Genomic DNA, 27884 nt, shown 5'->3' with positions numbered 1-27884 from the left:
CAGTTTAACGAATTTCAAAACTAAATTATTTACTTTGCTTTAGAAATTGTCAAATGTATCTGATATGCATTGAAAACATATTCACACATTGCATACTCTGAAAATTTTAAATTTATTATTAATCCTTGTTAAATTTACTTTTTTCATTGCAGCATTTCACAACGTGCATCCACATAATCAAATCTATCCTGGAAAATAAAATACAAAAAAAAACCTGAAAGAAATTTTCAACAAAAACGAAAAAACCAAAATACTTTCGGGGAAATATCGCAAAACTTCTCCAACGATAACATACAGCAACAAATTAAATGCTAAAAAAGCATTTTATTGGGATTATAAAAATAACAAAAAAATCGGTTTGGCATTGTCATCAAATAATTAACAACAATAATTACAATTGTCTTTATACCACTAAAACAAGACAACATTGCTGCAGACGCGAAAAATTACAAAGGATAATATCAAGAGCTTACAATAGATCTAGAGCATCATCATCATCTTCATCAGCGGCAACAGTGACCATTTGGAAAAAGTGTCACTGTTTAAGAAAAAGAAAGAAAATTCAAAATTCATGGTTTGGCTATAACGTTATTATTAATCCCAATTGCAACAACATCGACAACAACTACAAAAACCACCATACAATCCCTGAAATCATCTGAGAAACATTTTGTTTAATGACAACATCTACAACAACAAAACGAATTTGTTTTACATGGCATTTTGTTTTTTCCTTAAAGAAATTTTGTACACAAAATTGAGTTTTCAAAATTCAAAATTATCTATCGTAGAAAAACAAAACGCATTTTAGGTAATCCATCCGATTAATTAGAAAAAGGGAACAGAAATTTGTTACGCCCTTTATTGCTGGATTTTTGGTTTGTGTTTGTTTTTGGTATAATTCTTCATCATCCCGCACAAAGAGAGCTCACACATCATGGACCCACAACAACAGTTTTGTCTCAAATGGAATTCATATTCATCAAATTTGGCCATAACATTTTCAAATTTATTCAAATCGGATTTGCTGGCAGATGTTACATTATCATGTAATGGTAAGTACAAAGCTAAAATCTTGCCCACTTATATGTATATAATATTGAATTGTATACGATAAAAAAATGTTGTTATAATGGTTAATACTTTATGGTACTTTAAAATATTTGCTATTTACCTAGTCGTATAGCAAAAATTAAAACCTACCTCAAGGGATTTTAAAATACATAATTTAAAGTATACTTTTGGGATGCATCAATGCATAATGTTGATGAAAGCCTAGTTGATCTTTTCACTAACCAGAAACATAATTTGCCAGTTAGTACTAGCAAATTAAATTCTTCTTGAACTTATGTCCTGATAAAGATGGCTGTCCTTTTTTCTTGGGGCCATTATTTGGCCTTGCGATTGAATGTCGGAGAAAATTACAAAAATACCAGCAGCTTTAAAAGTGTATAAAGCTGTATTAACACAGCAAAAAATCAAGTAAGGAAAGTCTAAAGTCGGGCGGGACCGACTATATTATACCCTGCACCACTTTGTAGATCTAAATTCTCGATACCATATCACATCCGTCAAATGTGTTGGGTGCTATATATAAAGGTTTGTCCCAAATACATACATTTAAATATCACTCGATTCGGACAGAATTTGATAGACTTTTACAAAATCTATAGACTCAAAATTTAAGTCGGCTAATGCACTAGGGTGGAACACAATGTTAGTAAAAAACCAGTAAGGAAAGTCGTAAAGTCGGGCGGGGCCGACTATATTATACCCTGCACCACTTTGTAGGTCTAAATTTTCGATACCATATCACATCCGTCAAATGTGTTGGGGGCTATATATAAAGGTTTGTCCCAAATACATACATTTAAATATCACTCGATCTGGAAGAATTTGATAGACTTCTAAAAAATCTATAGACTCAAAATTTAAGTCGGCTAATGCACTAGGGTGGAACACAATGTTAGTAAAAAAATATGGGAAACGTTTAAATCTGAAGCAATTTTAAGGAAACTTCGAAAAAGTTAATTTATTATTTATCGCTCGATATATATGTATTAGAAGTTTAGTAAAATTAGATTCATTTTTACAACTTTTCGACTAAGCAGTGGCGATTTAACAAGGAAAATGTTGATATTTTGACCATTTTTGTCGAAATCAGAAAAACATATATATGGGAGCTATATCTAAATCTGAACCGATTTCAATCAAATTTGGCACACATGACTATATTACTAATTGTACTCCTAGTGCAAAATTTCAACCAAATTGGGCCAAAACTCTGGCTTCTGGAGCCATATAAGTCCATATCGGGCGAAAAATATATATGGAAGCTATATCTAAATCTGAACCGATTTCAATCAAATTTGGCACACATGACTATACTACTAATTGTACTCCTTGTGCAAAATTTCAAGCTAATCGGGATAAAACTCTGGCTTCTGGGTCCATATAAGTGCATATCGGGCGAAAGATATATATGGGAGCTATATCTAAATCTGAATCGATTTCAACTAAATTTGGCACGCATAGCCACATTGCTAAATGTACTCCCTGTGCAAAATTTCAACCAAATTGGGCCAAAACTCTGGCTTTTAGGACCATATTAGTCCATATCGGGCGAAAGATATATATGGGCGCTATATCTAAATCTGAACCGATTTCAATCAAATTTGGCACACATGACTATATTACTATTTGTACTCCTAGTGCAAAATTTAAACCAAATTGGGCCAAAACTCTGGCTTCTGGGGCCATATAAGTACATATCGGGCGAAAGATATATATGGGAGCTATATCTAAATCTGAACCGATTTCAATCAAATTCTGCACACTTCACTATACGACTAAGTGTTATGTTTGTACCAAATTTCAAGCAAATCGGTATAAAACTCTGGCTGCTGGGTCTATATTAGTGCATATCGGGCGAAAGATATATATGGGAGCTATATCTAAATCTGAGCCGATTTCTTCCAAAAGCAATAGGGTTTTATTCTGACCCAAATTAGGAACATGTGCCAAATTTGAAGGCGATTGGACTTAAATTGCGACCTAGACTTTGATCACAAAAATGTGTTCACAGACAGACGGACGGACGGACAGACGGACATGGTTATATCGACTCAGGGACCCACCCTGAGCATTATTGCCAAAGACACCATGTGTCTATCTCGTCTCCTTCTGGGTGTTACAAACATATGCACTAACTTATAATACCCTGTTCCACAGTGTGGCGCAGGGTATAATAACTTAAGGTCTATACAAGCCACAAAGGAAGGATTTCCTATTTATGATATAAAAAATGATGCATACTTTAGGGCGTCTCAATTTTCACTCATAATTATTCGGAAGACATTCTTACCCAGCAAAAAATTTTGGAAGTTCTTCTCAAGGCACAATTTTAAAAGAACTTCCAAAAATGCCAAATATGTTCTTTATTTTAACTGCACAGGAAGTTCATTTGAGTCAATTTTGTTATAACTCCCTTCATATTTTTAATTGGAAATTTAAAATTTCATTGTTTCAAATCGGTTAAAAAAAAAGAGTAAGAATTAATAAAATGGTACAAATTATTTAAATTTTGCCGAAAAAATTCTAAATTATTTCTCGAAAAAAATTTTAAAAATTATTTATTTGTCAAAAATCAAAAAAAATGTCATAATTCACATCCAAAACACTGAATTCGGCTCACACCTTAAGAAGTGATGCAAATTCAGTGCAGCGGCTGTTAAAATGGTGGACATCCGTCCTATGATAAGCCCATGTTAAAATCATCGCGTCATCTGCGTCAATTTGGGACCACTTCCGAATCCAAAAAGAACATTTCCACTACTTTTTTGGCGACGCTTTTTTTGCTGGGTAGTTACATTGATACTAAACTACTTCAGTTATCTTTATACTTACTGGATGAAAATATTGATAATCTATTGACATTATTTCCATATAAATTAAACTTGGCCTTCTTGTTTTAATGGACATGCATTTTTTTATTTGATTTTTTCTGATAGTTTTCAAAATGTGTAAAAATGTTTCAAAAATGTTTCCATTATTTGGCCTTGCGATTGAATGTCGGAGAAAATGACAAAAATATCAGCAGCTTTAAAAGTGTATAAAGCTGTATTAACACACACAAAGGAAGGATTTCCTATTTATTACATAAAAAATGAAGCATACTTTAGGGCGTCTCAATTTTCACTTATAATTATTGGGAAGACATCCTTAGTTAAATTGATACTAAAGTATACTTCAGTTTTCTCTAATTACATATACTGAAGTATACTTACTGGGTGAAAATATTGATAATCTATTGACGTTATTTCCATATAAATTAAACTTGTCCTTCTTGTGTTGTGTTGATAGTTTTTAAAATGTGTAAAAATGTTTCAACAAAAGAAAAATAAATTTATTGTAAATACAAACCTCAAATATTATAAAGGATTTCTTATTATATAATTTACAATAGGTAAAATTGTGCATATATTAGGGCGTCTTAATTTCAACTAATAAATATTCTGAAAATATTCTGCGCTAATTGAAACTAAAGTATACATCAGTGAGCTTTAAACTACGTTTACTGAAGTATACATACTGCAAGTATAATGATATGTAGATATTCATAAATTAAACATGTCCTTCTTATTTTAATATACATAAATACTTAATTTCCATAGCTATAAGAGGGCTTCCACATTTTTTGATAGTTTTGAAAATATGCAAAAATGTTTTACGAAAGGAAAAATAAATTTATTGTACAAACAAGCCTCAAATCTTATGATCTATTATATAAATTAAAAACGTTAAAATGCTGCATACATTAGGGCGTCTAAATTTTAACTTATAAATATTCTGAAAACTTTTTTTCGCTAATTGAAGCTAACATATATCAGTGAGCTTTAAACTACATACACTAAAGCATACTTACGGGGTGAATAAATAAGAATAAGGGTGTAGATATTGCTAATCTATTTTTTTGTTTTTTTTTCTTTTGATGGTGATATTCACAAATTAATCATATCCTTCTTGTATTAATGGACATATATATTCAAAAAATTGTTTTAAAAAATAAATGCACAAATTAACCATGTATTTCCTGTGAAGTATTTTCTGCTTTAATCGTTACTATGGTGTATACTTTAGGGCGCCGCAATTATCTGAGAGGTATTTGCTATTTATGTTAGACCTTTCTGAAATATTGCTATATAGATTATTCGAAAATATTCAAAACATATATATTTCTACAATATAAATTCAAGCACAACTTAATGGCCTTGAAAGTCCACAGAGTATATAGTATACTTTTGGGATCCATAAATAATAGTTGTAGCATACACATATTTGCTCATGTATAACCCCATAACGTTTTAACCCCATAGCGTTTTAAGCCCATACAACATTTCGTCAATTTTTCTCTTCAATAAATCCTTACAAAAAAAAAAAACTTTCTTAAAGATAAACAAAATACCCTAAATGAGAATATTAAACAACACAAAGGAAAACTTAATACCTGACCTAAGTTAAGGTTGTTTTTGAACATGAAAAAATATAAAAATAAGACATTTTCATTGTCAACATCTTTATGGTGGTTATGGTGTTCGATGTCATTTTTCAAAACAAAAATTTTGTGTTGTTTTGTCTTTACACATAATGTGTGTTGACCTTATTTTATGTAAGAGACATTCAGAGTTTGAGCTAACAAAGAGGAGGGATACGCACGTTTTTATGCTTTGATTATTTTCTTCAATTTAATAAAAGCTCATAAAAATAATCATAAAAAACATTCGTTCACAAACACCCACACACACACATATACAAACTTCGAGACCCAAGTATACCTATAAGCCAATAGTCTGACAGACAAAACCAAAAAAAAAAAAACATCACCACAATTTATATACATAAACGGACGGACTTGTCTTTAAAAGGGACACAAATGTCTTGTGTACATACAAATACGGAAGAAAATCACAAAATGTAAGGAAAACATTAAATCATTGTAAAACATCGTTACATTTAAATATTTAAATGGGTATTTGTCAGTAAGAAAATTGTTAAAAGATTTCCGGGGAAAATATAGCCAAAGTTTTAAAGTCTATCTTGTGGTTTTTAAATTAAATATCTAAAAATATTTTAAATTTACTTGATTTGTTTATTTATATATGCAACATTTTGCTATGGATTTTTCCTAAAATTATGCTACGAGTTACACTTTTCTGTAAAAAAAATTATAAAAATTAAAAATTTTTTATAAAGAGTGTGGTAAATCTGGAGCTTTATAATTTTCAAAGTCTTCCCAACGGTTTTTAAATAAATTATCAAAAATATTATATCGATGCTGTAAAATAGGTTGCGTTTTTTTTATTATTTATTGTATTTATTTATTTATTAAACTTATAGTAAATATAAGAATAATAGAGAATCATTTAGCATTAGCTACTTAGGCTATCAGCTAGGTTTTTTTCCTTTAATAAATATATGCAATATGTACTATGACTTTATCCTAAAGCTATGCTACAAAAAAAGAATTTATAAAAATTAAATATCTAAAACTATTTTAATTTAAATGGCGTAAAATATACTTTGACTTTGTTTATATATATGGAACATTTTCCTATGATTTTTTTTCGTTAAATTATGCTACACATGACATTTTTCTGTAAAAATCCTTTTTTTATAAAGATTAAGAAAGGTTTGTAGTAAATCTGAAGCTGAGTATTTTTTGTATAAAGATTAAAAATGAGTGTAGTAAATCTGAAGCTGAGTATTTTTTAAAGTCTTCCCATGAGCTTTTAAATAAAATATCATAAAAATATTTTTATTTAGATGCCGTAAAATTTGCCTTTATTTTTTTCTAAATACATATATACAATTTTTTTAAATGATGGTACTTTTTTGGCCAATTTTATTACATATACTTTTTTGGATGTTACTCATTTAGCTAATTAGGCCCTATCGTATTGATGTAAATAAAAGAATTTTAATTACATGTTTCCCAACGTTTCGTCGATGTTTGTCGAAACGTTAGGAAACATGTACATCAATACGATAGGCCCTATTAACTAAAGGAGTAACATCCAAAAGAGTATATATGCAATTGATTCCATTTAAAAATTAAACCTGATGTTGTATAATACTCTATGTATAATTAAGACAATACATTATAGTCTTAAGAATTTCCTGCTAACCTTTGATTGTATCATTTACGTAAAAAACGACTCAATAAATACAAATTACAAAAAATTGATTCCTACGATTTTTTTTTATCCTAAAAATATGCTGCAAAAAAATATAAAAATTGAATAAGGAGCGTAGTAAAGATAAAGTTTAATATTTTTTAAAGTCTTATACAATTTTTTTAACATTTTACGTAAATGGTACAATCAAAGATTAACAGGAAATTCTTAAGACTTAAGACTTCTTAATGTATTGTCTTTCTTATAGTATCATTTAGATCCCGTAAAATAGGCTTTGATTTTATTTTAATTTTTAATTAATTTAATTTTTTTTAAATGTTTCTATGATTTTTTTTATATTTTTTTTAATATTAAGTGTAGTAAATCAGAAGCTACCACAAAGGGTTATGAGTTTAATTCCAGAATCATTGATTTTTTTTTTTGCATCCTACAACTATGCAATGCTTTTCTTTGATTTATCGCAAAACGCTGCTTTACATCTTTCTATATAAAAATTTAAAAATTCAAGGAAATCATGAACGTATATCCAAAAACCTTAAGGCGATTTTTGACATAATAAAAATATCCTTTACCATATATCCCCTATCTACTAAAAATTTACATTTATATGAATATTTGTTAAAATAATACAAAATATTTGTGTATATGAATATTAATCTAAAGATATGTTTGTTATCCTTTCGGAAGGAAATAATACTGCAAAAATAATATTTTGTAATGCTTCATTGGTAGATTGTTTTTGTTAATCATACACAATTTTGCTGTGGGGGGTGGGGAATGTATCGTGGACAGAAAAAGGACATAGTCACTCATGCATTTGTGGTTGCTGTCATCTTCAAACGAAACGGCAAAATTTATACACACATGGCCCATAATGAAAAGGATTTATTTTGTTTTATTATTTTTTTTGGTTTTTTGGTTCAGTCTTATTTCATTGCAAAACTCGAAAGGGGAAGCGATAGAATTATTTGAATATTAAAAAACCGCAATTTTTGTCCCCGAGAAAAAGCGAATGAAATTTCTACTTCGATGGATATCAGAATTTTTGTTTTTTTTTTTTGTTCGATTTTGTTTCCTTCACACAAGACCACTTTCATTTATGGACTTTCGAAAAAAAAAAACATACTAGCCAAAAGGATTAGAGTGCGGTACTTGGTTATGATTACTCATACATTTAGGTGGGCGGTGGGGTACGTAGTTTGTTTCCAATGGTTAGCAAAATTTTTAATCATTCATTTTTGCAGATTGATTCAAAACCATATATATAGAGAAATGAATATGAAATGGTAGTCACATAAAAACAGTATTGGTGTGATATAGTAAAAATTTTGTGTTTCGATATTGTGGGTGCTACCGGCTTTTGGTGGAGACTACATCATCCACATTGTCCACAAAAAGGTATATGTTTACATATTATGGAAAATTCAATTGTAATATGTTTTTATTACAAAAGGTGTAATCAAACAGAAGTAGACAAATTTCACATTCGTAAAGGGATTTCTTTTTGTATATGAAATGGGTAGTGATTTTTTAAATTTGGAGACTTCAATTCGAATTGAAATTTATTAGGTATTCAATTTTACGATTAATTCGGCAATTAAATTGTGAATCGCTGGGCATACTTTAAAGAGTGTCTATTTTATTTTAGATTTAGGTTTTGAACAAATTTGTTATATCCTTTTCAATATCTTTATAATTTTAAGAATCAGTGAATAACAGCAATATCAAAAAATAGAATTTGTTAAAATGGATTTTCTTGTAAATTTTGCATAATTCCCATATCTTAAGGCGATTATTGTATCTAATCCATATTTTAAAATTAAATGTACAACCATTTACGAATATTTTTCAAGGAAATTCTGCCCATAAAAAAAAAACAAAAAGAAAGGCAATATGCTCAAAAAGTCATAAGGCCCCCCCAAAAGTATGCAGCAATTTCAATTTATGTAATTACCCACTCAGATGCAATTATTTTTTAATGAAGTGAGTAAAATAAATCATTTCGAAATTTATAAAATTCTTGATGCAGGTAACATCCAAAAATGGGTTTTCAATTTTTCTTACTTTATTCAATAAAAAAAACGATTTTTCAATAAAAAAAAAAAACAATAAAAAAACCTACCAAAAAAATTTTTTTTTTTTAATTCAATAACCTAACCTTACCCATTAAAATGTGGCCTTTAATATAATTTAGTTCGGTTGATTTGATCAAATAGTATTTTTCAAATAATTTATATTTTCTTTTTGGATTGCAATGAAATATCTATTAATTTTAATATTGTATAATCTTCTAATTGTATATGCAATGACCTCGTTTGCTATTATATATGATTTTTTTAACCTAAAAACAAATTTATAAACCACAGTTTCTAAGGGAATTTTAGGTATTTCTTTTATCGGATCATACATCATAGAAACCACAATATAGCATATTATATGAATAAAATTAAGGAGAAATTGTGGTTTCCACATTTTTAAAGAAAGAACACAGAAGAATCACCACAATTTATATACATATAGTCTTTAAAAAGGACACAAATGTCTGATGCACATATATAGACGGAGAAAAATGTTAGGAAAACATTAAATTATCGTGAAATATTGTTAGATATAAATGTATATTTGTATGTGTGAGAGTTGTTAATTCATAGTAAATTGTAGCCATATTTAACATATTAAGACTTTCTTTTAGTTTTTAAATAAAATATCTTAAAATGTTGTTTAGATGCTGCACAATATGCTTTGATTTCTTTTTTAATAAACAAATACTTTCCTTTGATCTGTTTATCCTAAAACTATGCTACAAATAACATTTTTCTGTAAAGATAAGATTTTTTTATAAATATTTAAAAAGGATAAACTCCTGAAGCTTAAACATTTTTAAAGTCTATTTTTAGTTTTTTTAATAAAATATCTAAAAATATTGTCATTTAGATGCCGTATATTTTCGACTCGATTTGATTTTTTATAAATATATATTATTTTTTAAAATTATAATTATCTTTACACTTTTCTATGAATTTTTGCTATCCTAAAACTATGCTATAAATAACATTTTTTGTAAAACTAAGATTTTCCCATAGATTTAATAAAGAGGGTTGTATCTCTTAATCTTAAAAATTTTTTAAATCTTTCCTTTAATTTTTAAATAAAATATCTACAAATAATGTTATTTCAATGGCGTAAACTAAACTTCGGTTTGTTATAAACGTATGCAACACTTTCCTATTATTTTTTTATCCTAAAACTATGCTACAAATGTCATTTTTGTAAGTCGTAACATTTTTTTATAAATCCAGTTTAAAGGGTTTCAAATGTAATGCTACACAGAAAAAAATGTCACCAAAATATTTCCAATTAAAAAGTTAATTGACGTTGAAAATTTTTTCAATTAATAAATTAATTGATACAATTTTGTGTACTTATGTTCCCACTGACTCCTCATTCGTTTTTCCAAAACATTTCACCGTTTACACCGAGTTGAGATGTTTTAGTTTGACGGTTGCCATGGAAACTAGAAATTCCCATTTACTCTAAATTCAAATATACGCACCGTTTGTTCATATAAATACAGCGATCGCAAAAGCAAAACATTTTTAAATTATTTTCACATCCCTATGTTCTTCAAAGCCTTTGTTTATTCATTTTTGCTATGAAATTAATTTTAATATTTTGACATATATTTTGAAATGAGTATGTTCAGTCAGAGCATATTTCAAATTAGGGGCGTTTACATTATAAAATTGGCGTGTTTTGTAGGAAAACTTATGTTTTGAACTTGATTTCTTGTATGGGGAAAACGACTCGTTTTGAAATGCTTATAAAGGGAAAACATTTCAAACCCCAAAACATGCTTGGTGAGAACGCCATATAAGATTCTGCCATAAACTATACATGCACACAAAAAAAAAATTTTTGTGTTCAATCACGAAATTAATTGATTCAATTAATTTTTAATTAAAATTTCTTCACTCAATTAAAAGATTAAACGAAAGTCAATTAAAAAATGAATTGATTTTTGGATCAATTAAAATATTAATTGAATATTTTTTAAAACTCAATTAAGTCTTTAATGGGAAAAATGTTCGTGATTTTTTTTCCTGTTTTTAATTTTTCAAATTTTAAATTAAAAACTTAAATTAAATTCTTCTTTATTAATGGAAACCCAAAAACCAGAAACAAAACCGACAATTCGGACATAAAGAAAATCTATTGTCTACAGTATTACTCATTTAAATATCTAAAGATTGAATTGCACACCATGCGTCAATCCGTGCGTCGATGATTTTTGATTTGATTTTTTTCTGATTGCGGCAGAATATTCGAGCTTTTGATTTCAAAAATAAATTTCAACTCTTCAATCATCGGACGCATTGTACGCATTGAACGCTTGGTATGTAATTCTACATTAAGTATTTAACGAAGTAAATGGCATCAACAACAAATATTATAAGAACGAAATCAAAATTTCCCAACATTCAAGAAAAGTTTCCTTTTCTCAGGAACAACTTTTTAGACAATGCTAATACATTTTATTGTAAATCAAATTAAAAACATTAAGAAAATGTTTAATAAGAAAGGTGAATTTCTATTGTTTAAAATTTCATTCCGGAGGAAAGTATTTTTTTCTTCGGGTGTATATAATATAAATTTTGACATGAAAATAAAAAAAATCGAAACAAAACTTTATTATAAAGATGTATTTGCCTAAAAACCATTATTCTCATAGTGTTTGTCTCTCTCTCTTTCTCTCTCTTTATTGTATACTCTCTTTTTGAGAGTCTCTCATTTCCATTATCATAGTGGATTTCTGACGCTTTCAGTTATTTTGTGCATACAATACGGAAATGCCTTTCGTTTCAGCAAATCATCCAAATTTAAAAAACAAACAAATTATAAAAAAAAAGTAGACGAACCGAACCTCCAGAAAATGAAAACGCAGTATAGTGCTATACCTTCAATAATCATATAAATATAATAAGATTCGCATACATTAGATAAGAGCTAACGAAATTTCATACATGCGCCAATGATTATGCGTTCGAGTGTCTGGTTGTGCCATTGTCGTTCAGTCATTTTGGGTTGTTTACTTCAGATTGTTTAGTGTTAGTTTTTTTTTTTTTTGGAGGGGGGAGTGAATATGCGATTCCACAGATTGAAATGACGTTTGCTTGCGACTGCAAAAATGTCGACTTTTTGAGTAGCACATATAGCTCTTCGTTTTTTTTTTCTGGCAAATAATAATAGTTCGTTTGCTTGGGTTGTTTGTCAAGTTCTTCTTGGCGGCGTCATTCATCAGTTTGTTTGGATGTTTTTTTTTCTATTTAACCGATTGTTTTGAATATATTTTTCCACGAAATTGCCCAAAAATATGTGTACTTAAAGTTAGAGTGAGTAAGAGAGAAAATAAGTTTCATTTTCTATGTATGTATGTATGTGCAATAGAGAGAAGGAAGAAAAGTATGGAATGAATTGGCGTATTAGACTAACTAGCCAAATAAAATAAATAGGTCGTTGTATTTACTTGTCATAAAGCAATAAAATTTCACACGAGCGAGAGCAATGTCAATTATTCGATCATACAAAATAATGGAGAGAATGTGATGCTTGCGCTATGCATGCACTCATACAACCAAACATATAGAAATACGTACTTGCAGTTGCTATTTGTCAAAAATGGCAGTCATCTATGTACATATACATACAGTGTTGATATTAGTTAGACGAAGTGGGGAAGGTAATTCGTAAATATGCGGTATGTTCGCGTACATTACCTGTAAAAGCAACCCAGTGAAAACTCGATAAATGCATATGAAGCTTTCTAGGGGAAAATAAAATAAAATAAGAATTGAAAAAATACGTTTATTTGAATATAAGTATAATGAAGTTTAGAGAAAATTCAAAATTAAGATTCACTATATCCTAATTTTGTTCACAGAAAAAAATCCGTTATTAAGCTATTTTATTTTATTGAAAAACCCCCTATTTGTTTGTAGTTAAATTTTATTATTTTTTCGAGATTTTCCGCTGCTTAATGAAATCTAGCTTCTTTCAAGTATGTCTCTAAACATTTTTTAAACTAATCATGGGTATAAGTTTAATGGCCGAACACATAAATTCAATATGAACTAAAGCAAAAACAAAATGTTAGTACGATTCCCAAAAATAGTAAGAATGATGTACCGTACGGGTAAAATGGTCATGATTTGGCGCCAATGGTTTTTTTATTCTGTGTTTATTTTTTTTTTCTGTGTATAAATAAGAAACTCATGATGGCCCCAATAGCCAATGCTTTCATATACTAATATGGTGTTACTATAAGTTTAGTATAATATATGAATTAGTAAATAATAATGTTCTTCAGTTCAATTCAAAATGAGATATAGGGCGGAACAAATATCGATCCAGAATATCCCAAATGCATAATTGCTTTCTTCAGGTACATATTTCTTTATTTTTAGTAGCATATGCTCTTAGATCATGTATATGGCGTTTAAAAGTTAGGATTTGGTGTCTCCTTTTTAAACAACGAGTTTCGCCATATTAGATCTTGTTATATATGTGCTAGAAACGAACCTAACAAAATGTTTCGATATGAACTTGCAATAAATATCTTCAAAAAGGAAATCTGACGAAAAAATCGAGGTTACCACAAAACAAGTTAAAAATGTCTTTTAACAAGTGAAAAAAATTAATTATGTCTTAAAAATTATCTTGAATTTGTTAAAAAAAATATTTACTTTTTGTTCTTACGATATATCGGCGTTTGGAAATTATCAACGATAATGCAGCGCTTATTATGTTTAAACACACATGTCCAATAGCGAAATATTTTACTGCGACAAAATTTTACTTATTGCTTCTTCCACCTATCAGTTTATGATATTTCATATGCATCTACAATATAAATAAAAATCGATGGCAACAATATGCCATTTACCGTTAACTTGATGATTACCCCGATGTGAAATTTTGGCTTTCAATAAGAAGTATATTTAAATAAAAGTTTACTTTTTAAAACCGAGTCATGGCAACACTGTGCCATTTACCGCTATCTCAATAAGGAGAACATTTAAATAAAAATTTGCCTTACAACAGCGAGTCTTGATTTTAACTGTGAAAAATCGGAGTTGCCAATACTGCATTAATATGTGTATGAATGGCAATTAGCTGCTTTTTCTGTTACTCTTAACAAAAGAAGTATTAATTGTGAGTAGAGTAAAATTTGGAGTAATGTCATTTAGTATCTTTGGTATATTATATACTCCTAGAAGAAATTGATCATTTTAAAAGAACTTGAGTTCGTTGCGTATAATGTCGCCCTCCGACTAAGAAATTGGCATAACGGTTAATGATCTAGCTGTTGATGATGGCGATGAATCATAAAGTGTCTGTTCTCTCGAGAGGGCTATCAAACTAATAACATACAAATACATATAAAAAGTTGAATAATTTTATTTGTTTTGATATTTTTTCTCATTACACACACGCACACAGATTTATGCGTTTATAGAAAATGTGTGTGTGTGATATGTATATATATTTACTTTGTTTTGTTTATAGCAATGCATAAATTCAGTATCATTTAAGCAAAATAATTTTTACGATAGTGTTGTTTTCAATTTCGGGTGGTGTTTAGTTTAGGCGCGTTTCTTTGTGTGTGTGTGTGTGTTTATGTGCCCTAATTTCTAATGTTTTTGCAGCGCGTGTGCATTTGAAGATTTGTGAATATTGACTGTTATTGTTGTTAAGCTTATCAGCACAAACAAATAGTGTGAAATTAATTTGTATGTGAGAATAGAGTTGTTTTTTTTTCTTTACTGCGGTTTTGTTTTCTTCATCTTTTGTACATGCACATGGCATTTTGTCACTAATTCATAGTTCAATGCTAGATTCTTGAAAAAGAAAAAACGTAATAATTTGAAAAATAATATCGTATTCATTTTTTGACAAATCGACAAAAATCAATCACATTTGGGTGTAGTTTCTTTTTTTTTTTGACAAACTATTTATTAACGGATAGGAATTGCATAACGAATGAAAAATGTATTTTTATAAAATGAAAAGATTATTTCAGCTGCTTTTATAATTAAAATGTTTCATTTTAGAAATATTTTCTCTATTTATTTAGTTTTCATTTTGATAAATTTAAAAAATCGTAATTTTTATCATTACTAAATTATGAAAAATAACATGTGGTATCATTGAAAAATCAGTTGACTACCAGATAGCGCTTTGAAATCAGCAGAAATAAACTTGTCATTATGGTTTTAGGTCTCATGTCTTTTTTTGGAATAACTTTCAAGCTCAAAATATTCATATAGGATATCTAAATTTGATCTAAATTACCCACCAAAAAAATTGGAAGTTCTTCTTAAGGCACGACTTTAAAAGCACTACTAAAAATTCCCTCCAAAAGATGTTCTCTATTTTAACTACACAGGAAGTTCTTTTGATTCAATTTATTAAAACTCGCGTTTTTCATATTTTTAATAAGAAATTTTAAATTATTTTGTTTGAAATAGGTCCAAAAGAGAGTAAGAATTAATAAAATGGTACAAATTATTTAAATTTTGTCGAAAAAGTTCTAAATATATTCTAGAAAAATTGCAAATTTTTGAAAATATTTGAGGTCAAATGCTTTAGACAAGCTTTAGAATGCATTAGAAATCACAAAAAATTATTTAATTGGAAAAATATCACAAAATTTTATAATTCACATCCAAAACATTGAATTCGGACCACACCTTAAGCAGTGATGCAAATTCCGTGCAACGGCTGTTGAAATGGTGCACATCCATCCTAAGACAAGCCCATGTTAAATTCATCGCTTCTGCGCCAATTTTGCACCACTTCCGTATCCAATAAAGAACATATTAACTACGCTTTTTTGCTGGGTAATTATTATTATTCGATTTACCCCCATTTTCATAAAGCTCCGTTAGTGTTCCGTTAACTAACCAACTTTTAAACCGTATCATGAACGAAGCTGTCATCTTGCATATATATTCCATATGTTAGTTAGGAACTTAACTGACGAAAATTTTTCAGTTAAAGTTAACTGGAGAGAAGATATTTGCAATTTACTTTCTGTTAAGCCTAACGGAGCTACATGAAAATGGCCGTTACTTTGAAACACTTTTCCTTTGAAAGTGAACTCCGTCCAAATAGATCTATTGCACATTTTAATTTAGAAAATTTCTGTCCATACCTTCATAAACCATTGAAGTATTTTTATTTTCGTAGTTTTTTTTTGAATAAAATCAGATATTAATTTCAACATTGTACAAATTGAAAAATCACCATGAAATGTAGGATTTTTTTAATACAATAATTTATTTTTCCCCCTACTTAACTATTTTTTTTTGCCAATGGTATTTAAGAATTGGGAATTATGTTTAATATGTAAGTAACACTATCATATCAATGAGTGTAGCTCATTTCTATTCTAATTTTAATTTGAAGGCGATTTCGTTTCGATGGAAAGGGGTTTCTCTGATACTGCACTACTTTTTCCCACATTGTCGTTCAGCTAATTCATACTAAATCCAAAAAATTTGACAAAGTCGTTCAAAGTGTTTTATTGGAATCTAAATCACCATTAGTTACAACACACTTCTTTTTTATAGACATTTTCGAACTGCTTGTTACACACTATTAACAAATTTATTATTTGCAGTGTGTTTTATCTACATTTTAATTACATATTAAAATACAGTAATCCCTCGATTTACGTCGTCTCGGTTTACGTTGTTTTGATTTACGTCGTAAAATTGTTTGTTCCATCAAATTTCGATTTCCGTCGCCATTCGATTTACGTCGTCGATTTTTTTGCCCGCTTTATCAGAAACGCCTTCCATAAGTAAAATAAGTATCAACGATGATTACATCGAAACATTTTGTTTCTAAAATTCTTACCGAAATTACTGAATTACCTTTACTTTTGAAGTTTTTTATTATGTACATGCACATACAACATAAATGGGCTTAGGAGTAAGTATGAGCAATTATTAATTCGGTTTACGTCGTTTCGATTAACGTCGTCAAATTCCGGAACCAATCACGACGTAAATCGAGGGATTACTGTAATGTTTCAAAATTATTGGAAATCAAATGATTTCCAAACGACAATTGTTGAAATCACAGATTTCCCAAAAACGTGCGCGGGAATAGAAACTACTACTAACCGCTGATTCTAGTCTCTTTGGCTGTGTTTAGGCGGTGTTTATGTGTCTACCGTTTGATTAGCTTAAAAACAGCCCCTAAAAGTATGTTAGGTATTTCCTTTCAATTCTACGAACAGTTTTATTTACAATTACCTAAAAAATTAAAGCATACTTCAGGGAGCTGCATATGGGCCCTATCTATTAAGATAATGGAATTTTCAATCATTGGCTACTTAAATTTGATATTCTACTCTAAATAATTCATTATTCATAGAAATTATCTGGGTAAATATATAAATAAAGTAACAATAATGAAAATGTAAACGACGAAACAAAAACAAATCATAAATTTTAACACAAATAAATACAACCGCCGGTAAAGATTTTTTTTAAATACATAGAGGTGAAACATACATACACACCGACACATACATATAAACACTGTTGTTTGTTACACATAAAATCCTCTTTACATGAATGGAGTGGAATAAGAGACTAAAGGAAAACAAATAGAACAAAATAAAAGAATATGAATAAAATTGAAAGTTATCCTTAGCAAAGACCTTGAACCCATAAAAATCATGTCATATAGAAAAGTACTTGTACTTGTACATAGACGTGGGCTATAAAGACTTGAATATAAACAACATGAATTTTATATAAATATATATATATATCTTATATACATTATGCTTACGTTATTATACACTTTATATAAAAGTTTATGTATGATGCTGCCACAGAGCATTAATGATGAGCCTCCTGCATAAGAAACAAAGTAAGAAAATAAGGCCAAAGTATATTACATATTAGATATGTACATAGTACTATGTTTGTATATACGTCCACACGCACACACTCAAATACAAAGAAAATAATTTCTTTGAACCAAAGTTACTTCAACCACCCAACGAACACACACACACACACCCACCAACAACCCCCTTCTACTGCATTTCAACATCAAAACTAGAAACAAACTTGGAACTTTCTAATAATAACAACAACTCAAAATGTTTAAGGCGCCAAATCTTTAACGACATCATCATTATTATCTTCGTTTTCTTGTAAGAAGGAAGTGCAAGCGTAAAATGCGAGATATACATACATTCATTGGTGTTCGTGTGTGGGTGTGTATACAAAAGTATTTCACTCTCTCTCTCTACATATACTTCGACATCTTTCTTATGAGTATTCCCGATTTTCGTGGAACACTTGAGATGCTTGAATTACAAAATTTCTTAAATAGGACAACACCCATGTTGTGATGATGATACACAGACAGAATATTTTTCAATTCCGAAAATGATAATATCAATCAATAATGCCAAATAAAATTTAATTGATCCAATAAAAGGAAAAAGTCCTGCAGTACTAGGCCAACCCTTTTTCCCGAAACGAAATAGTTTTATGATTAAAATAGAAATGGGTTACACTCATTTATATGCTAGAAATAATTTTTATTATAGATCAAATTTAGATATAAATATTTTCAATTTAAAGTTATCCTAAAAATGACATTAAAAATTAGCATAACAATATAACATCAAGTTTCTTGCTATCAAAAACGTTTGAACAGCCCACTGACTGTTGAATAATGCCAAAAAGTGATCAACATTGAATAATAGATCACAGCCAGTATTGCCGCTATTCTGCTGGCTCTTGTCCCCAAATTAGGACGTTTTCCTCCCCAAAAATTCTCAATATAAATTAAAATTCCTCATAAAAATTCCCAATTAATTTTTGAAAATTTTTTGTGACAAAACAAAAAATGAATTAGGCTCTGCTCTGGTAAACATTTTTTTCATAGCAGTTTGCGACCCGAAACACAGTACCCTGAGACCGGTGTTCGTCTTCCAAATGCTCGAGAAAAGAAAATGAGACCGTGTATTTATGAACGAAAATTTATTTCTAAGTACTCAAGTAATAAAATTGGGTAATGGATCAATGTGATGGAGAACCATCGTCATCATTTCTATATTTATGGGATATATTGTCCAAATCAGTGACGGACACTAATGAGGGAGACAACCTTTAGGGCCGAGTTCTAAATTGTACAAAACAGTCTAAGCCAAGCTGGGTAAAATTACAAATTAGCGCTTGGACCCCCAAAATAAAAAACCTGTATCCGTTTCTAAACCAAATACTCCATTTGCACTCCTTTGTGTGAGTAGCCAAATCATCGTCTCTATCCACGAAAACATGTCCCCAAATTGTAGAAAAATTAGCGCTTGGGCTCAAAAAATAAAATCCTGTGTCCGTTTGAGCATCAAAGTTATCTGTTTTTTAATCTTGGCGCTTCACTGTGCTGTAGAAATAAAACAGATAAACCATTATTGTAATCCTAATTTATTATACCGAACCGATATCGAAAAAATTCCCAACTTTATAGAATTTCTCCACCAAATCCCCAAGTCTCCAAATCATCGTATCCATCCACGAATAGGTTAGGTTAGGTATAGTGGCAGCCCGATATTTCAGGCTCACTTAGACTATTTAGTCCATTGTGATACCACAGTGGTGAAATTCTCTCTTATCACTGAGTGCTGCCCGATTTTATGTTAAGCTCAATGACAAGGGACCTCCTTTTTATAGCGGAGTCCGAACGGCGTTGCACATTGCAGTGAAACCACTTAGAGAAGCTTTGAAACCCTCAGAAATGTCACCAGCATTACTGAGGTGGGATAATCCACCGCTGAAAAACTTTTTGGTGTTTGGTCGAAACTGGGCTTGAACCCACGACCCTGCAAGGCGGGCATGCTAATCATTGCACCACGGTGGCTCCCATCTACGAATACATATCGCCAAATTTGGGTAAAAATCCCCAATATTGACAACACTGATCACTGGGGAAGAACTCCGGTCTGGCCACTTTTAAATTGAGCTACGAATCGCTTCCCCATCCTTCGTATTCACATCCAAAATTTAAAAAAAAAAATAAAAAATGTTACCCGAAGGCTACAAATATCAGTCGAATGAAAAGGGCATCACCACGGTGAAGGCTTATTTTGCAGGCCTCACGAAAACAATTTTGTTGAACGCATTCGAGTCCAAAATTAAAAAAAGTCACCCGAAGACTACAAATATCAGTCGAATGAAAAGGGCATCACCACGGTGAAGGCTTATTTTGCAGGCCTCACGAAAACAATTTTTTTGAACCCATTCGAGTCTGAAAATTCTATTGTGCCAAAATTTTATTTCTATGGAAAATTTTTAGAGAGGAATATTCAAGAATCTAACAAACAGTAAAAAATCTGCCAGTTTTGGTAGAATTCTACCAACTGTGGTAACCGTGGCTACGAACCGCTACCCCTTCAATCGTACTTTTCTGATGTGACTCCTTGTAACTTGCTTTCTTTTTGAATATTAGAAAAAGTCACAAACATCAGTCGAATGAAAAGGGCATCACCACGGTGAAGGCTTATTTTGCAGGCCTCACGAAAACAATTTTTTTGAACCCATTCGAGTCTGACAATTCTATTTTGCCAAAATTTTATTTCTATAGAAAACTTTGCCAAACTTTAGTTGTATAGAAAATTTTGTAAATTTTTTTTCTTGTATAGAAAATTTTGCCAAATTTTAATTCTATAGAAAATTTCGTCGAAATTTTATTTCTATAAAAACTTTTGTCAAAATTTTATTTGTATAGAAAATTTTGCCAAATTTTATTTCTATAGAAAATTTCGTCGAAATTTTATTTGTATAGAACATTTTGCAAAAATTTTATTTCTATAGAAAATTTTGTCAAAAATTTATTTCTATAGAAAATTTCGTCGAAATTTTATTTGTATAGAACATTTTGCAAAAATTTTATTTCTATAGAAAATTTCGTCGAAATTTTATTTCTATGGAAAATTTTTAGAAAGGAATATTCAAGAATCTAACAAACAGTAAAAAATCTGCCAGTTTTGGTAGAATTCTACCAACTGCGGTAACCGTGGCTACGAACCGCTACCCCTTCAATCGTACTTTTCTTATGTGACTCTGTGTAACTTGCTTCCTTTTTGAAAATTAGAAAAAGTCACAAACATCAGTCGAATGAAAAGGGCATCACCACGGTGAAGGCTTATTTTGCAGGCCTCACGAAAACAATTTTTTTTGAACCCATTCGAGTCTGAAAATTCTATTTTGCCAAAATTTTATTTCTATAGAAAATTTTGTAATTTTTTTTTTTTTTTTGATAGAAAATTTTGCCAAAATTTTATTTCTATAGAAAGTTTCGTCGAAATTTTATTTCTATAGAAAATTTTGTCAAAATTTTATTTGTATAGAAAATTTTGCCAAAATTTTATTTCTATAGAAAATTTCGTCGAAATTTTATTTGTATAGAACATTTTGCCAAAAAATTTTTTCTATAGAAAATGTCGTCGAAATTTTATTTCTATGGAAAATTTTTAGAGAGGAATATTTCGCAAAAAACATCAAGAATTCTACCAACGTCAAAAATCTAACAAACAGTAAAACTGCCAGTTTTGGTAGAATTCTACCAACTGTAGTAACCGTGGCTACGAACCGCTGCCCCTTCAATCGTACTTTTCTGATGTGACTCCGTGTAACTTGCTTTCGTTTTGAAAATTAGAAAAACTCACTCGATGGCTACAAATATCAGTCGAATGAAAAGTTCATTACCGCCATGTTATTTTAGACTGTATCACTCTACTCTACTATAATTGAAAAAGTACTTTTTGCCTTAGAAAAGTCTCTTTTCAAATTGATTTAATACAATGTCATATATTTTTTAATGATGTTACTTTTGTGGCCAATTTTTCTACGTATATTTTTTTGGAAGGAGTAATCCTTTAGGCCCTATTAGCTAAAGGAGTAACATCCAATAAAAGTATATAATTTCATCTATGCTCTTCATAATCCCGGAACTACACCTTGTTTCTCAAAGGATGTTCGTGGGAAATATGAACGATTTATGACAAGTTGTTTATCATGCTGAAATTTGGTATTAATTGATAATACCTTGAATTTTCTTATGGTCGATTCTAATGTCTCCGGAATATATACACGGGCACCTTAACATCTCCAAAATCCACCATTTGCTATTTTATATCAAGTATATAAATAGACATTATTGAAAGTCAACTACCTTAACCAACCAAAATTTATTGTATACCTTAAGGCATTGCTGAGACCGGTAAAATTTATATCAAGAAAAAGTGCACAAGACTACAAACGAGGACAATTAGGAAGTCAAGCAAGAGGAAAATCATTATTTATTTATCTATGGTAACGAATGCTTTTGTATTTGTTATGTTTGTTATTACAGCATTTCTAGATATTGTGCCATAAGTCTTTGCCATTTACTTTTGAGTTTTTCTGTGCGCCCTCATTGTTTATGGGGCACTTGTTGTATTTTCCAAACTTTGTACTTAAGGAAATTTGAAACGACAGGTCGCCAGCAGTCAACATGAAATTTGAAAATAACTCACCTACACGCACACAAATACCCTCTTATACACTATCCCCATCAGAAAACAGGGCCATCACTTTGAAGAGTTCCCTTTAGTCGGTTAAAGAAAACTCAAACCAAACATTGTCCTGGGGTCCCGGTTGTATATTGGAAGTAAAAGTGAAATGTTTCAAGTTTTTTGTTAACGCTGTTTGTTTGTTTGTTTTTGTTGCTGCTGCAGCAAAAGTCTTGAGAGCAATTTTTGGGAAAATTGAACAGCTGTCAATTGTTTGAATGTGTGGGTGGGAGAGTATATGGATTTGTGAGGTTCATGTTTGCCATCTCTCTCTTGCTCTCTCTCTCTCTGGATGTTATAATAAATGTTCTTCTTTTTTATATATTTTTAAAGTTCTGCATTTAATGGTGTTTTCTTTGACTTTTTGTTCAGTTTTGACTCTGCATGGGTATGGGTAAAAAAGTTCCATTCCTAAGAGACTATGTCATGTGACTCGTTATGCTATTGTAGTTTTTTTTTATAATATTTTTGGTTAAATATTTCAAAAACTTTAGCTGGTAAACTAAGAAATCTATATGAAAATATAAGCATACTTTTGGGATGACACAGTTCTTCACATTGTATAAAACCAACCTAATGAGATCGCATAAATTATTGAGTATACTTTTAAGAGGGCACAGTTCTTAAAATTGTAAAACCCCTCTAAGTATGATATGAAATATTTAGAAAGACAAATTAAAGGCTGGGGAAATCACTTTGTATAACTGATTCCCTTAATTATTGTCTTGCAAAATGGGAATAAATTAAAAATATATATTATTATTATTATTATTTATATTCTAATACGATTCATCAAATTTTCTTCTTTATATTTAATCTGTGTTTTTTTTTCTGGATTCATTGCAGGCACAGTTTTCAAGGCCCACAAATTAATATTGGCTGCATGTTCGAAAAAATTCGCCGATCTTTTCGAAACAACACCCACAAATGGACAATGTGTTGTCATATTGGAGGCTACATCCTCCGACAATATGGCTGCATTGCTCGAATTTATGTATAAAGGCGAGGTACATGTCTCCCAGGAGGCACTTAATAGTTTTCTGAAATCTGCCGAAAACTTGCAGGTATGTAGGCTTGAGGGTTAAATTCCTCAAACAAAACAATTGTACAAACTACCAATTTTTGCAATTCCAGGTCAAAGGTTTATCCACAGAAACTGGCCGCTTGGCTGCCCAACAGGCTCAACAGCACATAGAATCATCATCGATTTTAGATTCGCCCACCGGTAGACGTAGTATACGCAACAGTATAAGTGGTGGCAGTGGCAGCGGTGGTGGTAATGGCAGCCTTAGTGGTTCCGGTCTGGGCGTAGGCAATATTAACAGTTCTGCTGGCGGTATTAATGCTCCGGGCGGCGGAGGTGGAGGCGGCGGTGGTTTAGGTTTATCAGATCGCTGTCCTAGTACCGGCGGTGGTATTATCGCCGGTCCACCAGGCTCAGGTGGCCCCTTGGCAAATAATAATAACAATAATAATAATTGTGGTTCTGCCGCTGGTCTAGGTAGTGGTGCTGGCGCCGCTCACCATCTCGGTAGTTCTACCGGTAGTTTAAAACAAGAATGCGATTCACTAATGCATCCAAGTAGCTCAACATTGGGTGCTATGCCCTCATATGTGCCGCCCATGTATCGCCCCATCTCATATGAACCATTGCGTAAGCGTGCCCTCCGTAGCCCCTATGCCGAACAGGAAGTGCGTGGTAGCGTTTTAAGAGATGGCTCTAAAAATCCTTCCGAATGTCCCAGTCCAATAAGTAAACCTCCGTATCATAGACCTTCATCGAGTGCTTCATCGACGGCACCCACTGAAGCGGACACAATGCATTCGGAGAGAGCTTCGCCACAATCAAGGTGAATTTTGTCAGGCAAATTATCATGGGAGAAAAAAGGATTCAAATTTAATGGATTTTTTTGTTTGTTCTTTTCTATTTTACTTTAATTTTTATAGCCGTTATGACAATCACAGTCCCAGTACTACAGGTGGTAATGGTAACGGTAGTAGTGGTATGGATAGATCAGTTAAAATGGAACGCAATAATGGCAGTACAAAAGAGGGTAATAATGATGAAGAACATGACGACATTGATGATCCAAGAGAAGTACGAAATATAACTGCTAAGAGAGAGAGAGAGGCAATTTTTTATTTGATTTGTTTTTTTTTTTTAATTTTTTTACAGAACTGTGCCGAAGATTTGCGAGTAAAATTGGAGAATTCCAATTATTCACCTCCACCACCACCCACCTCAAATACCTCACCCACCACGCCGACAGCTCTACTGGAGAGTCTAAAAAATGCCGATGGCTCTTTGCCTGGTAGTTTAGCGGCTTCTATAGCACCCGCCGATATGTTAAATGTTTGGAATGCAACTAAGTTGAATAACAAAAACAGTGGCATGGTGAATACAGCTGATGGTGAGTATTGCAAAACTTCATGTCACATTTTAACTCTACTCAATCAATTGGCTTCATTGATTCAAAATTCCCCATACTTCCTTTTTTTCGAAATTATTTTTACTTAGGCAAAAAACTTAAATGTTTGTACTGCGATCGTCTATACGGCTACGAGACAAATTTGCGGGCCCACATACGGCAACGTCATCAAGGTATCCGCGTACCCTGTCCATTCTGTTCGCGCACTTTCACCAGAAACAATACCGTACGCCGACACATTGCCCGAGAGCATAAACAAGAGATAGGTTTAAGTGCTGGAGCCACCATTGCTCCAGCTTCGGTAGCAGCCGCTGCAGCGGCGGCCGCCAATCATTCACAATAGGATGCGGCCGCAACAGCGGCGGCAGCAGTAGTTATGAGTGCGCAAAAAGAGGCTAAACAACGTAAACGTAAATCATTGAAAATTGCATTGGAGAAATGCATGCAACGCCGCGATGCGGTAGTGGCTAATACCACAGCAACTCCTATGCCCTCCATCCAGCATCCATTATTGACAACATCTTCAGCCATGACTGTGGGTGCTGCTTCCACGACAATTACAACAACTACAACAGCTAATTCAGTAGTAAGCACTACAGTCCATGTAAATGCTTCCGAAACAAATCCATCCACAAAACCAACTTTGGACATAATCCAAGTCGGTAAAGATCAAAGTCATCAAGAAATGGATACCACAGAAACAGAAGAGACTTCCCTGGATACATCTGCAGAGGTGGGCGCTTCCGATTTAGGCGAATCCAGATGTGATGACGAAGAAGAGGACTTTGAATCTGAAGAATCAATTAATTGCCAAAATGTAACCAAAGAAAATGCAAAAGATTGTCAAGAGGATAAACCTTTGGACTACACAAATACCAGGGAAACTGCTAAAAAAGTTGATGATGGTGAAAATAACCAGGCAGAAAAAAATCTAGAATTGGTGATAAAAAGTTCTCAAATGGATTTGGTTAAGGTGAAGAAGGAAATACAGGACGAGGAATACGAAGAAGGGGAAATGCAAACAACAACAACAACAAATGTCAACAATGCTAAGGATGGTAATGATAAGCAGGATGTTCAATATGGAGAGAATTCAGCCTCTACAACAGAATAAACATATAGATTTAATGTATTTAGCAAGCACTCACATTTCCGACCCTTATTTGTAAGCAAGCCTAAAAGTAGGTCGCAAAATCTAAAAGCAGGCGTAGCACTACAAAGGGGTATTTTCTAACAATGGATCCAATAACTACTGTTGCAGCCACTGTTGCCAAGGAATGTTCGAGATAAATTAAAGCCAATTTTGGCAAGGCCATACGGCCCTCACCGGAGAGATAGAGCAGAAGAATAAAACCAAAACGCCAAAAACCATAACCAGAATATGTTCTAAACTAAAGCCTAAAAGCATGCCGTTTTTTTTTTAATACTTTAAAAAACCTAAAGTAACCTCTAGTTTCATTTGTACAAACAACAAATATGGATTATTTGCCAGCAATACGATTATATTCTCTTTTTTTATACATAACATTTTTGTTTTCTAAAATTCTCAAACTGTTTTAATTGTTGTTGAAATAGAACGATTTTATCGTTGTTAAAAAAATCGTTTAAATGGAATTATATAGCAAATGAATTACACGAAATAATTTCAAACTACATTGGAAGAAATACAAAAAACAAGAAGAAGAAAAAAATAAGTGAATCCGACTGAAAAATCGTTTTCAGGGTGCTAATCAGTTTTTAGTTATTTTTTTGTTTTTCCATTAATTTATAAAAAATATATATACGTATGTTTTAAATATCCCAAAGTAGTTTGCTAAAGCAACTATTTTATGTTTTAGAGAAAAAGTAAAAAAACCACCCCTCACCTCTATTAAGTAAACAAAAGAGTATAGAAAAGATTATTTTTCTTGAATTTTTATGAAAAAAAAATTAAAGAAATCTAAGCAAATAGAAAAACATGAATTTACATATAGAAAGTTATTGAGAGAATCAAATAAAGCCTTAAACAATAAAACAAAAGCAACAAAAAAAGAAAAATAGTTAAAACAACTTAAAGTGTGGATGATGATGACGAAAAATCATACAATACAGCTGTACTACAACAACTATACAACAAAGTTCGAACGTTTTTGGATTGATTAAAACAAACAATTAAGTAAAACTTAAACATACTATTTTGTTTATTACACACAATACGTTACAACTATGCCTACTGCAATATAACGAGCCATCTTCAACAAACTCTAGCAATAATAGAACTGCAATAGTAAAAATCTACAAACAATATTACAAAAGTACCTTAAAAACTGCAAATGAAATAAGCAAATCAAAACTTAAACCTAATTGCAATAGCCAAAATCATAAATACTATAGGATTTTTTTTGTTTAATTTCATTTAAATCAACTCCTTAAGTTTATTTCTAACATTTCTATAAGAATTTTTAATGTACTTTCTTTTTAAACGTATTTTTTGTTTGTTTTTGTTTTGAAAAACTTATATTCATTTTCCTATCATAGTCTTTTACTAGTATTTAACTTATTTTTAATAGACTTGCTTTATTTTATTTTTACACCACAAGTGTCATTATACAAACAACCAATAGTTAAATAATAGTAACAAAC

At 31.0% G+C, this 27884-nt stretch overlaps 1 protein-coding gene across 1 annotated transcript; it reads left to right on the top strand.

Annotated features, from left to right (window-relative positions):
* The first annotated feature begins 85 nt into the window (after positions 1-85).
* chinmo (Chronologically inappropriate morphogenesis) lies at positions 86-26805 on the top strand. The gene is given in 6 exon segments (XM_075296601.1): positions 86-1055; positions 23680-23897; positions 23968-24683; positions 24781-24931; positions 25010-25244; positions 25352-26805. Coding segments are annotated over 6 exon segments (2463 nt in total). The 5' UTR covers positions 86-937; the 3' UTR covers positions 26377-26805.
* Positions 26806-27884: the final 1079 nt, after the last annotated feature.

Source organism: Haematobia irritans, chromosome 2 (genome assembly GCF_050003625.1).
Source record: "Haematobia irritans isolate KBUSLIRL chromosome 2, ASM5000362v1, whole genome shotgun sequence".
NCBI classification, from domain to species: domain Eukaryota; kingdom Metazoa; phylum Arthropoda; class Insecta; order Diptera; family Muscidae; genus Haematobia; species Haematobia irritans.
The sequence above is the reverse complement of the archived record's forward strand: the minus strand, read 5'-3'. Positions and strand labels throughout refer to the sequence as shown.